The sequence below is a fragment of the Artemia sp. Qi Xiang Cuo genome, chromosome 6 (assembly GCF_049724085.1).
Source record: "Artemia sp. Qi Xiang Cuo chromosome 6, ASM4972408v1, whole genome shotgun sequence".
NCBI lineage: Eukaryota > Metazoa > Arthropoda > Branchiopoda > Anostraca > Artemiidae > Artemia > Artemia sp. Qi Xiang Cuo.
In genome coordinates, this window is record NC_142799.1 from 13,531,764 (window position 1) to 13,546,814 (window position 15,051).

Sequence of the window (15,051 nt, forward strand, 5' to 3'; positions counted from 1 at the left end):
TATATATATATATATATATATATATATATATATATATATATATATGAAAATTAATCAGAAAAAAGTTAATTAGATTACTTGAGCTAGAATATAGCTTAATTTTATGACCTACATATGTAATAGTTTATATTTATAGCATTGGATTCATTAGTTTCAGAAGCAAGGATGCATACGGTCAAATTGCATCTGTTATCCTTAGCAATGCTAGATTGGCTTTTAGTTTTGAGAAGGAAGGATGCATAAGGTCAAATTACATCTGTTATCCTTAACAATGCTAGATTATTTTGAGGTACTTAGCTTTTAGTTTTGAAAAGTAAAGATGCATAAGGTCAAATTGCATCTATTATCCTTAGCAATGCTAGATTAGCTTTTAGTTTTGAGAAGCAAGGATGTATAAGGTCAAATTGCATCTGTTATCCTTAGCAATGTTAGATGATTTAGAAGTACTTAGCTTTTAGTTTGTTATAGTGACCATACTTTGTTCTTGATCTGTATTGAAGCTAGTTTTATGTGTCCACTTGGAGATAATCAGCTAAGCCTGAGTGAGATAATGGTATCTATGTCAGTATATTTTAATTAAATATTTAATCTTTAGAAATAATTAGGTTATTATTTAATATGATGTATTCTTTGCAGTCTACTTTCCATAATTCTCTGTTGTGATTTCCATAACTCTGTTACTAAGGCATTATATTTTTATCATATTTTGGTATATGTCACTATGACTAACTTTAGTTCTTTAGTGGGGTTGCTATAAAATGTAGCCTAAGTACCATAATTTCTATCATCATTTGTAAATCTGCTTTCATTTTATTGTTTTGGCTTTATTGTCTTAACTTATGTTCATGGCCTCCCTCAAGCCACTCGGCTTGTTCCCAGGTGGCCATAGGAGAACGCTCACATATATGGTGGGTACCTTCCTAGGAGGCACGGACCTAGGGGGGACCTTGTCCCTGGGGGTCCATAATAGAAACTGGGGCACCCTCAGCGAGGACATAAATAGAGGCAGAGGAGGGAGGAGGCCCCACAAATATACACTTAATAGGGCCCACCGGTGTGTCCACAAGTCCCATGAGTTACAAACCTTCTCCCATTAATGGGTTATATTGCATGGTGATGCAGAACACAATTGTGGGAGGATCCTCTATAGGAAGACAACTGCGGCAGGACGTAAGATCCAATTTTATGGACAACTACCTCTGCAAAGGGCTGCCTCGACCCTTTCGGGGTACCTGCAAGACTGGGGACCTTACACTCAATTCTATTCCCACTTGAGGAGTGGCGCCCATCGAGAAAATTATAGCCTAGTAAATGACACAGCATTTGCACAGGATTCTGATTAATGGACAATTCTTCAGGGCATGGTATGATTTGATTGGCGTTTTCGGGCTGAAAAACCTCTTCCTAGCTAATTTATGGACGATGGGTTGCCTCCCCCTAGTAGCATAATATTTGTAGGCATAAATATATAATGAGTCGGAGGTAATAGGCTTGAGATTATCTGAGCAGGATTTCGACTCTTGTTGATAGAAGAGCATCGCCAAGTGCTGAAAACCATGTTGTGACCAAGATGGGCCCAGGATTGCACAAAGCCTCCATTCATGGAGGTCCCAGGGACTTCTTGTTGTCTGGTTCTAAGCTGGCTTAAGCGCTTTGGTGTAGACTTGAGAAGATATGTGATCCCCATCCTGCACTAGATCCAGGATCATTGCTTTTCCTGAGGCCAAAATAATTTCAATGATTTAAAGAACATGAACATTGGAGCTTGTAACGTTACAGCATTAAAAAATTACCATCGTATCTAAATTTCGATTGATGAATTTAGACGACTCAAAGTGGACTTATCAGGAATCTCAAAAACTCATATCCCTAGGGTAGCAAGCATGGAAGTAGGCCAAAAAGACTTTATTTACTCAGGAAGGACGGATGGGGGTATACAAGCAGAGAATGCTGCTCATGATTAATCAGGTAATTGCCAGATCTTCTTTCGGCTTGGAAGATATTTATAATAGAATACTCATCGCTCATTTTATGACTAAAAAGTTCAGGGTATCAGTTATAGTAGTATATGCCCCTGTAGAACCGACTGACAGGGATACTAGTGACTCAAATGAATTTTACTTACAGTTACAGGAGCAAATAGACAGGGTCCCAGGTAGAAATATGATGTTTTTACTAGGGGATTTTAACGCCCATGTTGGTAGAAATAGGGATAGATGGTATCCTAGCCTAGGTAAACTTGGTGTAGAAAAAGAAAATGGTAATGGATACAGACTTTTGTAATTTTATAGGTATAACAATCTAGTTATAACCAATAGGCTACAGTGCTTGGTCATAAAATGGCTCATAAGTCAACATAGTATTCACGTGATGGTAAGACAGCAAACCTTATTAATTAGATTATAGTAAACCAAAGACTGGCAGGACCAATACAAGATATTAGGGTATATAGAAGTGCTGTTATTGATGTTAAAAGTAAAGATCACCATCTAGTAGTGTCAAGGGTTAATTTAAAGCTGAAATTTCTGAAGGGTAACTATCTCCTGGGAAGTTATGATGTTGGTAGACTCCAGGATAAGAATTTGAGAGAAACTTTCCAGGAACAGTTGAATACTAAACTTGAGAGTTTAAAATTTGATAATGTGGAAGATGGTTGGAATAATTTTAGAAAAATAATTTGTGAAGTTGCTGAAAGTGTCTTAGGGAAGAAAGCTAGGACTGCAGCAAAGAATATTAGTGAAAAAGCGTTATGTTTAATAGAAAGGACACAGGACTTGTGTACAAGAATTATCTGAGTGATAGATCATATGAGAACAATAGAAATGTAAAGAAAGTGGAGAAAGCATTAAAATATGAACTAAGGAAGTTTGAAGTACAGGCCGTGGATAAAATTGCCGAGTACCTGGAATACGCTGCTAGAAGGCAAAATAGTAAACCAAATTGTACTTGCATATCAATGAATTAAGAAAGAGTTCTCTATTAAGACCTTGCCCTGCTAAAGACAAGAATTGGGCAGCTGTTCTTGGGAAGGGATGAATTAAAGAGGGATGAGCAAAACATCCTGACAGTTCACTAGATAGTTGTGAAGTTGATTTACCAAATATAGAGGATCGTGACAAAGTACTGGATACCTTTGACGTAACGGAAGCTCTGCGTTTCGTCCAATAATCACCAACAAAGTTATAAGGATTCGAAAATGATAAGGCTCCAGGTGCTGATAGTGTGGTAAATGAGTTTCTTAAATATGGTGGCTCTGAGGTTAGAAATAAGTTACTGAAGTTTATGAATATGATTTTTGAAAAAGGGGAAGTACCCAAAGATTTTAGGAAAACCTTAATTAAGCCACTTTATAAGAAAGACGATACAGGTGAGTGTGGTAATTATCGAGGCATTAGTCTGGTCTCTGTAGGTATTAAATTACTTAGTAATATGATACTTTTTAGACTGAGAGATTCCATAGCCTTATTAGAAAACCAGAATGGGTTTTGGACCCAGAATTAAAAGTTGTAAAGAATAAAGCGAAGTTTTGGCTACGAATATGGGTGTCTTGCGATTGGCCAAATCGAGGAGCTGTCTTCGATCTGAAGCAAAGTACCGAGCGTGCTTATAAAAAACGTTTACGGCAGTCTAGGGTATCTGGTTTTGATTTTCCTGCCGCGAGACAGGAGTGGTCTCATGTTATGAATTTGGATAAGCTTAGTAGTGATTTTTCTGAAAGTCCTATAGCAGTTCATACTTGGGTGTCGTATTATAATGATATTTTTGGCAAGGTGAACCGGGAAGTTGAAAAGCTTTTTAGTAACCTTCTTGAATCGTGTTTGCCTAATCGTATTTCTCAGAGTAATGTATGACCAGTTTCTACTGTTGATATTGGTCAAGCTATTAAGAACATGCAATCTAGCTCTGTTGGTCAAGACGGAATTTTTTCTTATCATCTAAAAGTACCGTAGTTTGCCCAACTTTGATAGATCATCTTCAGCTACTGTTTCAGATGTGTTTATCTACTTCTATAGTTCCCGACAGTTTTCTCTGTGGCACAGTCACCTCGGTTTTGAAGCGTGGAAAAACTTCGTCAGAGTGTAGTTCTTATCGACCGATTACTGTGTTGCGCACTCTTAGCAAAATCTTTGAATATATTTTTCTCCCTTTCATTTCAGGAAATGTTAATTTTGCTGAAAACCAATTTGGCTTTCAAAAAAGGCTGGTATGTCAGCACGCTCATCGTGTTCTAGCTTCCCTCCTGTTGCAATCTGTTAATGATAAATCTCCTCTTCATATCTGTGCTCTTGATCTTTCGAAAGCTTTCGATAGTATAGTCCACTCACATGCAGTCTATTCCCCTTTTTCCAGCAATATTAACCTTTCTATTGTTGTTTTGTTACGGTACTGGTATTCTAACTCTTTTATTCGGGTAAAATGTAATGGAGTAGTTTCTGATTCAAAGGTGTTTCTTCGGCGTGGGGTCCGTCAAGGTGGTGTGCTTTCTTCAACTATATTTAAGTTATATATTGCTCCTATCCATTCATCTTTGCGTCCGACCTTCATTTCTGATGGTATGTCTCGTTACTTACTTATTCGGACGATATTTTCCTTGTCAGTCCTACAAAGGCAGGACTCTCACATTCAGTTAGCTGGATCTCAGATTAGTTCAGATAAACTGGGACGATGTTAGACATTGATAAGTGCGAATATACTTCATTTAATTCGAGTGCAAGTCTCCCTCTTAATTGTGGTTTTTGCTCTATTCCCTGTGTCTTTTTTTTTGGTGGCTTGGTCTTCACATTACTAATAATCTCAAAACACTTCGGGCTCTGACAGTTTCTAATGCAAAAAAAAAATTCGGATTGAATATTCAAAAATTGTTGCAAATAGAGGGAGGTACAATAGAAAAGCGATTGGGAAATTATATTCTTCATTTTGCGATCATTCTATTCTTTTTTTATCAGGTTTTCTTCCAATGCTGAAGTCTAAAGATCTAAACTCTATCCGAACTTATTATTTTAAATTTTCTCGGTTCCTTTTGTGACCCCCTTCTTGGTTCCGGAACCGGCATCTAATATCGCGATTCGGCCTCCCTGATTTACGGGAAAAAGTGACTGTGCTTGCGGCAAAGCTGTCGTTATCTGCAGGTCTTACTGCGCACCATAATTTACGTCGTTTTATGTAAATAATTTTTAAGTGTGTGAGTTTGCTTTTTTGTTGTTTTAAGAGAAGAACAATGCGGTTTTAGAAAAGGTAGAGGATACGTAGACAAAATGTTGACTTTTAGGTTAATAATAGAGAAGTACCAAAGTCGTCAAACACCTTTAGCCCTTAGCTTTATAGATTATGAGCAAGCATTTAATTCTGCTGATAGAAAAGATTTAGTAAAGGTTTTATCCTTGTATGATATACCAGACAAATACATTAAAGTGATTAGTGCTATGTACAAGAATAACAGGATTTTCGTAAGTCGCTAAAGAACCATTGTTTTGATGTGTATATTTTGAATGGATTATTCCACGCCACTTAAGTTTTGTTTTTGAGGAGGGTTTAGTTGCAGCTGAATATGATTATAATTATTATAATTTTGTTGGGTGTTGTTTGGAGGTTCGTTGGTTTTCGGGTCCGATAAGTTGAGCTCTAATTATGTTTTTTTTCTATTTCTTTTTTTTTCTTTTTTTTCTCTTTTTTTTCGGTTTCTTGTTTTTTTTATTTATTAGGAGGGTTTTCTCCCGCACAAGCATTGCTTCAGGGAATCGATGATGCATATATTTTTTTTTAAATAATCCCATTGTTACTTAAAACACTGCTGCGGTTAAGGTAGGAAATGAGGTTAGCAGCTGGTTTTGTATTAAATCAGGAGTTAAGCAGGACTGTGTTCTATCCCCCTTTGTATGGATATTGTGATGGACTTTGTCTTAAGGAGCACAGGAAAGGCAATGGGAGACCACAGAATCAAATAGGGAGGAAAAAGTATCCTGGATTTAGATTATGCTGACCATTTAAGAATCCTAGATGAAAGTGTGAGCAAAATGAATGAGCTTTTAGAGGTTTTGCGAGTTCAGGGTGCTAGAATAGGTTTGAAAATTAATGTTAAGAAGACTAGGTCACTAAGACTAGGAAAAAGTGAAGATGAAAAGGTGACATTGGGTAATGAAAACATTGATCAGGTGGGCAGCTTCACTTACCTTGGTAGTATTATTTGTAAAGATGGTGGGAGTAGTGAAGATGTTAAAAGTAGAATAGCCAAGGCTCAGGGTGTTTTCTCACAGTTAAAAACAAGTTTGGAAGAATAGGAAGATAAGTCTGCAAACCAAGATTAGAATATTAGAAGCTACAGTGATGACAGTGGTCAAGTATGGCTCTGAAGCATGGGCGCTCAGAAAAGCGGATGAAGATTTGCTAGATGTTTTCCAGAGAAATTGATTAAGGATTGTTCTGGTTACCCGGCTGACTGACCATATTTCAGACAATAGGCTGTACGAAAAATGTGGTTCAATACCGCTCTCTTGGGCTATAATGAAAAAAAGGTTGAGGTGGCTTGGGCACGTTGTACGGATGAAGGATGACAGATTGCCGAAGATTGTACTTTTAGGCCAACTGTCTAGGGCTAAACGGAAAGCAGGTTGTCCTCGTCTAGGACTGAAGGATGTTATAAATAAAGATTTAGACGAAATGAGAACTTCGTGGGAGGGTGTAAAAAGGGAGGCTTTCAATAGCTTGGGATGGAGGAGCTGTGTTGACCTCAGGAAGCTTGGTGCTGTGGTATCAAACAGTTCGTGGTAACGAACTGTAAGTAAGGAGCGACCCGGCTCAATGGTAACCAAAACTCTAAAAAACGGAATTTTGATACTATTAGATACATCAAAAGAATCAGATTTTAATTCTTATTTCAAAAATATAAGTTTTATTAAGTCTCATCTTACCCCTCAAAAGTTACGCGCCTGAGAGAATTTGGCCGATTTTCAAAAAAAGGTGGAAAGACCCCCTAAAAGTTATAGAACCTTCATGAAAATCACACCATCTTATTCAGCGTATCAGAGAACCCTACTGTAGAGGTTTCAAGCTCCTATCGACAAAAATGTGGAATTTTGTATTTTTTGCCAGAAGAAAGATCACAGATGCGTGATGCGTTTTTTTTTTCAGGGGTGATCGTATCGACCCAGTGGTCCTAGAATATAGTGGGATGGCTCATTGGAACCGAAATTAAAAGTTCTAGTGCCCTTTTTAAGAGACCAAAAAAAATGGAGGGCAACTAGGCCCCCTCCCAGGCTCATTTTTTCCCCAAAATCACCGGATCAAAATTTTGAGATAGCCTAGCCATTTTGTTCAGCATGGTCGAAAATATTATAACTATGTCTTTTAGGATGACTTAATCCGTCGAAGCCCCCGGGGGGGAGGCTGAAAGTTATGTACTTTACCCAATGTTAACATATAGTATTGGTTATTGGGAAGTATACAGACGTTTTCAGGGGGAATTTTTTTCTGGTAGTGGGGGTGGGGGTGGGTCGGGGGCTATATGGGAGGATCTTTTCATGAAGGAAGTTTTCCTGGGGGAAGGGACATTGCTATGAAGGGGGCGTCGGATTTCCCATCATTATTTAACAAAAGATCAGAAATTAATTATAAAAAAAACAAGTTTTCCAACTGAAAATAAGGAGTAACATCAAAACTTAAAACGAACAGAAAATATTACGTGTATGATTGGGTTAACTCCCTATTCAATACCTCGCTCTTTAAGCCAAAGATTTTTTAGTACTTTCATAAGAACTATGTATTCTAAGTAACGGCAGTTGTGATTAAGGGTTATTTTTAAATAATTGGAACAAAATTTTAACTTTAGCTTCAAGAGCGAGGTATTGACTAGGGGGCAAGCCTCCTAATATACGTATTAAAAATATATGAATATAGTAGTTCGTTAGGTAAGTTAATTCATAAGTTAAGCATATTTATTTCTGATTTGAACGTCCGCAAATATAACTACATATCTGTTAAAAAAGCCACCTAACCAAACAAAAGTTAAATGAGTATGAGAATGTTGCTTTAAATATTTGGCCTTGTTATTAAGGGTTTGTATTTAAGGAATTGGTATAGAAGTTAAACTTTATCTTAAAGAGCCAGGTAGTGACTTAAAGGTGAACTGCTTAATACGTGTTTTGAAAACATATAAATATTGAAGGTCAATACGTAAGTTAATTCGCAAGTTACATATATTTGTTATTAATAAAAACCTTTTTAATTAAAGTTCAACAGGTTTTGAAAAAGACACTTAACCAAAAAAAAGTAAAATCAATATACTCATTTTGTTTTAATTAGTCATGTACGGTGAGCCCAAATCAAAACCTGTATAAGTTCAAAATAGTTCAAAAATTAAATAAAAAAACAAGTTTTTTTTACTGAAAGTAAGGAACGACGTTAAAACTTAAAACGAACAGAAATTATTCCGTATATGAAAGGGGCTGTCCCCTCCTCAACGCCTCGCTCTTTACGCCAAAATTTAACTTTCTCATAAATCAATTTTTTTAAACAATACAATTTTGTTTTAATTGCAAATTTTGTCTTAATTAACTTTAACGAAAATGACACCATCAGATTCAGCTTATCAAAGAACAATATTAAAGAAGTTTCAAACTCCTATCTACAAAAATGTGGAATTTTCCATTTTTAATTAACTTTAACGAAAATCACAACATCACATTCAGTTTGTCAGATAACCCTATTAAAGAAGTTTCATGCTCCTATCTGCAAAAATTTTGAAATTTAGATTTTTTGCTCGAAAAAAGATCACGATGCATGTTTTTTTTTCAGGGGTAATTGTTTCGACCCAGAGGTCATAGAATATTGTGAGAGGGCTCATTCGAACGGAAATTAAAAGTTCTAGTGCCCTTTTTAAGTGACCAAAAATTGGAGGGCAGCTAGACCCCCTCCCACGCTCATTTTTTCCCCAAAGTCACTTGATCGAAATTTTGAGATAGCCATTTGGTTCAGCATAGTCGAAAAATGTAAAAACTATGTCTCTAAGGATGACTTATCCCCCCCACAGTCCCAAAGGGAAGGGCTGCAAGTTTCAAACTTTGCCCATTGTTTACATATGGTATAGGTTATTGCGAAATATACAGACATTTTCCGGGGGGATTTTTCTGGTAAGGGGGGGGGCTAGGGGAGGGGTTTACATGGGAGGATCTTTCCATAGAGAATTTTGCATGGGGAAGGGAATTTTTCATGATGAGGGTACCATATTTCCAAGTATTATTTAAAAAAAGCTCAGAAATTATATTAAAAAAAAAAACATTTCTGAAACTGTAAGTAAGGAAGAACATGAAAAACTGATACTAAAATAAATTATCAAATATTTTAGGGGGTTCACCCTGTCTTTAATACCTTGCTCTTTACGCTAAATTTTTTCTTTGCACTTTCAAAAGAGATTTTTATTCGAACTAAAAGGCATTTTTGATTTTACCGTAAAGAGACCAGGGGGGGAACCCCCTCATATCAAACAGTTCGTGATAATGAACTGTAAGTAAGGAGCGACCCGGCTCAATGGTAATCGAAACTCTAAAAAACGGTATGTTGATACCAATAGATACATAAAAAGAATCAGATTTTAATTCTGATTTCAAATATATAAGTTTCATCAAGTTTAATCTTACTCATTAAAAGTTACGCGCCTGAGAAAATTTGGCTGATTTTCGAAAAAAGGGGGAAAGGCCCCCTAAAAGCCATAGAACCTTAATGAAAATCACACCATCAGATTCAGCGTATCATAGAACCCTACTGTTGAGGTTTCAAGCTCCTATCTACAAATATGTGGAGTTTTCCCTTTTTTGCCAGAAGAAAGATCACGGATGCGTGTTTTTTTTTTTTTTTTTTTATTTTACCAGGGGTAATTGTATTGACCCAGTGGTCCTAGAATATCGTTGGAGGGCTCATTGGAATGAAAATTGTAAGTTCTAGTGCCCTTTTTAAGTGACCAAAAAAAATGGAGGGCAACTAGGCCCCCTCCCACGCTCATTTTTTCCCAAAGTCACCTGATAAAAATTTTGAGATAGCCATTTGGTTCAGCATAGTTGAAAATCTAATAAATATATCTTTTATGATGACTTAATCGCCCTCAGTTCCCGGGGGAAGGGCTGAAAGTTATGAACTTTACCCATTGTTTACATATAGTATTGGTTATTGGAAAATGTACAGGCATTTTCAGGAAGGATTTTTTCTGGTTGGGGGGGGGGAGGAGGTTGGAGGAGGGGGTTACTTGGGAGAATCTTTCCGTGGAGGATGTTTCCTTGGGGTAAAGGACATTTCTATGAAGGGGGCGCCGGATTTCCCAGCATTATTTAAAAAACGATCAGTAATTAGATTTTAAAAAAACAAGTTTTTTCAACTGAAAGTAAGAAGCAACATTAAAACTTAAAACGAACAGAAATTATTACGTATATGAGGGGGTTCGCCCCCAAGTCAATACCTCGCTCTTTACGCTACAGTTTTTTTTTAGTGATTTGAAAAGAGCTATCTATTCTAGTTAAACGGCCTTTGTGATTGAGGGGTTTGTGATTTAAACAAAATTTTAACTTTAGCGTAAAGAGCGTGGTATTGACTAAGAGGAGAACCCTCTCATATACGTAAAAACAAATACGTAATAAAAAAACCATAAAAAAAAGCGATACGGCTCAATAGTAATCGAAACTTTAAAAAATGGAATTTTCATGTCAATAAATGTACCAAAAGAATGGGCTTATATTGCTGATTCTAAATATATAAATTTTATTAAGTTTAGTATTATTCATCAAAGGCCCCCCTACGAGTGAACGAATTTTAATGAATATCACACCGTCAGATTCAGTGTATCAGAAAACCCTTTTACATTGGTTTCAAGCTCATATCTGCAAAAATGTGCAACTTTGTATTTTTTGCCAGAAGAGATCACGGATGCGGGTTTATTATTTTTTTTTAAGGGGTAATCGTACCGACCCCGTGGTCCTACAACATCAAGAGAGAGCTCATTCAAACGTAAATTATAAGTTATACTGCCCTTTTCAGAGACCAAAAATGCTGGAGGGTAACTTGGCCCCCTCCCACGCCCCTTTTTTCCCAAAATCGTCTGATTCACAAGGGAACAAATTTTTTTGTACTTTCATCAGAGATATTTATTATAATTAACGGCCTTTGTGATTAAGGAGTCATTCTTAAAGAATTGGAACACGATTTGAATTTAACGTAAAGAGCGAGATATTGACTAGAGGGCGAACCCCATAATATACGTAATAAAAATATACGAATATACAAATTCGTTACGTAAGTTAATTTGTAAATTACGCCAGAACCAAATTTAGAGAAAGCCATTTAGCAAAAGAAAAGTAAAATTAATATGCAAATTTTGTTTTACTCATTCAATGATGGTGAGCCAAAGTAAAAGCTGCATTAACTAAAAAACGATCAGAAATTAAATAAAAAAAAACAAGTTTTTTAAACTGAAAGTAAGGAGCGACATTAAAACTTAAAACGAACAGAAATTATTCCGTATATGAAAGGGGATGTCCCCTCCTCAAGGCCTCGCTCATTACGCTAAAGTTTTTTATTGTTTGAAAAAACAAAGTTGTGGGAAAGTCAAACTTCAGCTTAAAGAGCGAGGCGTTGAGGAGGGGGCATCCCCTTTCATATCGGAATAATTTCTGTTCGTTTTAAGTTTTAATGTCGCTCCTTACTTTCAGTTTAAAAAACTAGTTTTTTTTTTATTTAATATATATATAGCTCATTAAGCTCATACAGGAATCATGATTAAACATTTGCCAGGCGAGAAAAGTGAAATTGGATTTGAGTTTGAAAGTGTAAAAACTGATAATGCGAAAGTTAAATCCTTGCAGTGCTTATTTGATCTAGTAGTTATGGGCTCAGAAACACAAAAAGCTACATTTTTAGGCCACCGGTTAGCCTGTAGAGACATCTTTTGGGCTAGTCTGAAAGGGAATCGTTTCCCCCTCCCTGCTTGCTTGCAAATATTTTCATACGCATGGAAGCTTGCTAAGATATCCAGTATTATATTGCTGTGACTGAAAAAATATTTAGTTATACATTATGAAGCAGGCATAGAAAATTCTTCAGGGACTATACTTGAAAACTCAGGTATAACTACATACAAACTTGAAAACTCAATAAATTTGGCAAAATATGAAAATGGTGATCTAAAAAGGATTTGGTTCAACTTTCAGTACTAGGACTACCATTCATTTGGATATTTCTAATGTAAAATAACTTGGAGTAATATGGTCCTTATTATTTGGAAAGATGATTTTAACTAAATTAGACTCTTTGTCACAATATGGAATATATTGTTTGTATAAATATACGTTCATTTTCTATTTTTGAAATTTGAATGTTTTTCTTTTCAAAAATTCAAGGTGTGGAAATGTTTTTAAGAATGAAAACGTTGCATCAAAATTATTAAAGAAGGAAAATCAAGGCCATTGTTCACTTTTGCATGAGTAAATCAGCAAAAACTCAAAATGCACAAGAAAAAAAAAATGCAAAGTCCTGCTAATTGTGTCCTGCTCTTTGAAATAGATTATAGGACGAAATTTCTGTTCCACTTAGTTTGATCAGTGGTGTTTTGGCCATAAAAAAATTAACAGTCAAGCTGCTTTGTCTGTTGCAGAAATGGTTGGCTTTTAAACAGCAACACTTAGAAAGTAGAAACCTTTGGTCAGGAATGAAGAATAATATTTCTTATCTGAATTGTATTCTGCATTGCTCTGTTCAGTGGTCAGAAATTAAATATTAAAATTTTCTTTCTTTCAGGGGACTGCTATGTCAGTTAGCTAATCAGATGATCCAACGCCAGTGGTTTCAAGCTAGAACTTTACTTATTCCAGCCGAAAGTAATGGGGAAACACAGACAATTAATGATGGTAAGAAAATTAGATATTCCAAACATTTTCTTTTATATTCCATGTTTTACGATGTATGGGTAGTTCTGTAATAGAATAAATAAAGTCTTTTTTTTTACATTTAGAAGAATCACTACCTAAACAGAGCTGCAATTCTTTGTTTGTTTTGGATATTTATAGTATACCTTAAGTAATTGTTGTTACTGAACTATTGATAAGGTTTAATGCAAAAACCCATGGGCTATGTAATACAAAAAAAAGACCAAAAACAAAACACAACTTCAATTAATACAAAAAAACACAACACAAAAAAACAACAACAAAAAAAACACACAGGCACAACAAGGTAAACAGCAAAAAACCATATTGACTCATACACACCTTAAAAATCTATTCACTCAAACATAATTTCCTTTGTTTAGCCTGTATACAATAGAATTTGCACAACTGTTTAGTTGTGCATTCATCTCAGACAGCTGTTCAATTAAGCAACACTCACTGCCAAGGCACTCTTCCAAAACATGCATTCCCCAACTTGAACAGCTCTACACCCTCGCATACAAAATGAAAGCGTTCTCAAACACACATCAGGCAAAAGTAGGGGCCGGTCGCCATTTCAGTGAGCAAAAATATTCTCTATTAATTACTATGTGGTGTGCTCAATTAAGAAAAAAAAAATGTCTTAATCAGATTTTGATTCATTTGGTCGCTACCAATAAACTTAATATTGCTTACTTTGGCGATGAGGTTTTATTTTTTGAACAAGTTTATTTATCTTTGACAAGTGTATGTTTTTGAGAAAAGGGGTTTATTTTGTCAGAAATTGTTGGTGGAATCTCTTAATAATCAGTTTAGTAAACCAAAAAGAATGGAAAACAAATGAAGTTGTGTTTTCAGGCAGCCACTGGGTTTGAAGCATGTTTTGAGCGAGTTCGACAAAAATAGTTTTCAGGTTCTCCGTGTTTAACCAGTCACACTTTAAAGCGTTTTCATCTCACTAGTTCCAAGCACCCTAGACGCGGGTTCTTAAAAATGGTAATACGCCAAAATGGCATGGTTGGACACGGGTTTTGAGAAGACCTAAACCTCAGTTGAACACAGCATTCAGAATGATAATCTGCACAACCCGTGTTGAACTTTGCGTTGGACGTGCTATGCCTGAAAATGGAGCTTAAGATATTTTATGAGTTTCCATTCAGGACCAAGGGATAGGTGCTTTCTGGTATTTACTTAATTATGAGTAAATATGCTTAAGGTTGATAAAAACTTCGTCCAAGATGTTTCAGCAGTTAGGGAGGGTTCCTGCTGTATCTAATATATTCCTTCCATATTCCTTCTGAACCGATGTTGCCAAATTTTATTGTTTATTGCTCATCACTTCTAGTGGAAATATTCTACTTGGTCCTATAAGTATATATAAGTTTTGTCCAATTATAAACGAAAGGAACTAATTTTATTTTGGTTAGTTTACTTTGGAAGCCGATGTCTTAAAAGCTACTTTGTTTCTCAACTTAATTCACATTAATTTTATATTCACCAGTTTTAGAACCTTTTGTTACAGATAAGGCTATGTTCTATATTTCGTGTTGGCTGATTTAATATAGCAGATTACTAGTGGCGATATTACTTATAACTCATTCGACTACTAAGGGGCCTTTGGCTAACATAGGTTTGGACGCTCCTCATCCATCGAATTCCATTCAAGGCTTCAGTTTTACTCCCTCCCCCCCCCCCCCCTATACGTGGTTTCATTCCGATTTGTTCCAAATTGAAGTGATTCAAAAAGGGTATTTTTAGTAAACATTTGTAATATTTTTATTTATCCGGCTAAATTCTCAAAATTCCAGGATACCAGGGGATTTCCGATTTTTACCAAAAAAGGACGAAAATGCTTTTAGGTGGTTTTCAACAGGGAAGGTTGCTTGCAATCCTACAATTATGTTCTATGTGTTGTACGTGGGTGGATTCAGAAAGATAACATAACCTTTTTATTATGCAGATACATACACCGCTACAGTACATTGTACTGGAGTATCTATCTTACAAATACTTTCTTTCTGTATGTCCTCCGTATATGGGTTTGACAACTCTAGCATTTTCTGTTATCTTTTCAGCCATTGCTTCCCACTGGTGCTGAGTAATGTTGCATAAAACTGGTCCAGCAAATTCCTAGTTTCCTTTAGTTGGC

General features: G+C 35.9%; 1 protein-coding gene across 4 annotated transcripts in view; it reads left to right on the forward strand.

The window, feature by feature from the left end:
- LOC148950888 (acyl-coenzyme A thioesterase 9, mitochondrial-like) overlaps positions 1-15,051 on the forward strand; it is an 80,663-nt gene that overhangs the window by 41,377 nt on the left and 24,235 nt on the right. For all 4 annotated transcript variants that reach the window (XM_089090496.1, XM_089090494.1, XM_089090495.1 and 1 more), the window contains one exon: positions 12,775-12,884. In XM_089090496.1, the coding sequence (XP_088946622.1) occupies positions 12,803-12,884 (82 nt within the window). In that variant the 5' untranslated portion in view covers positions 12,775-12,802. The remainder of the gene's footprint in view (positions 1-12,774; positions 12,885-15,051) is intronic.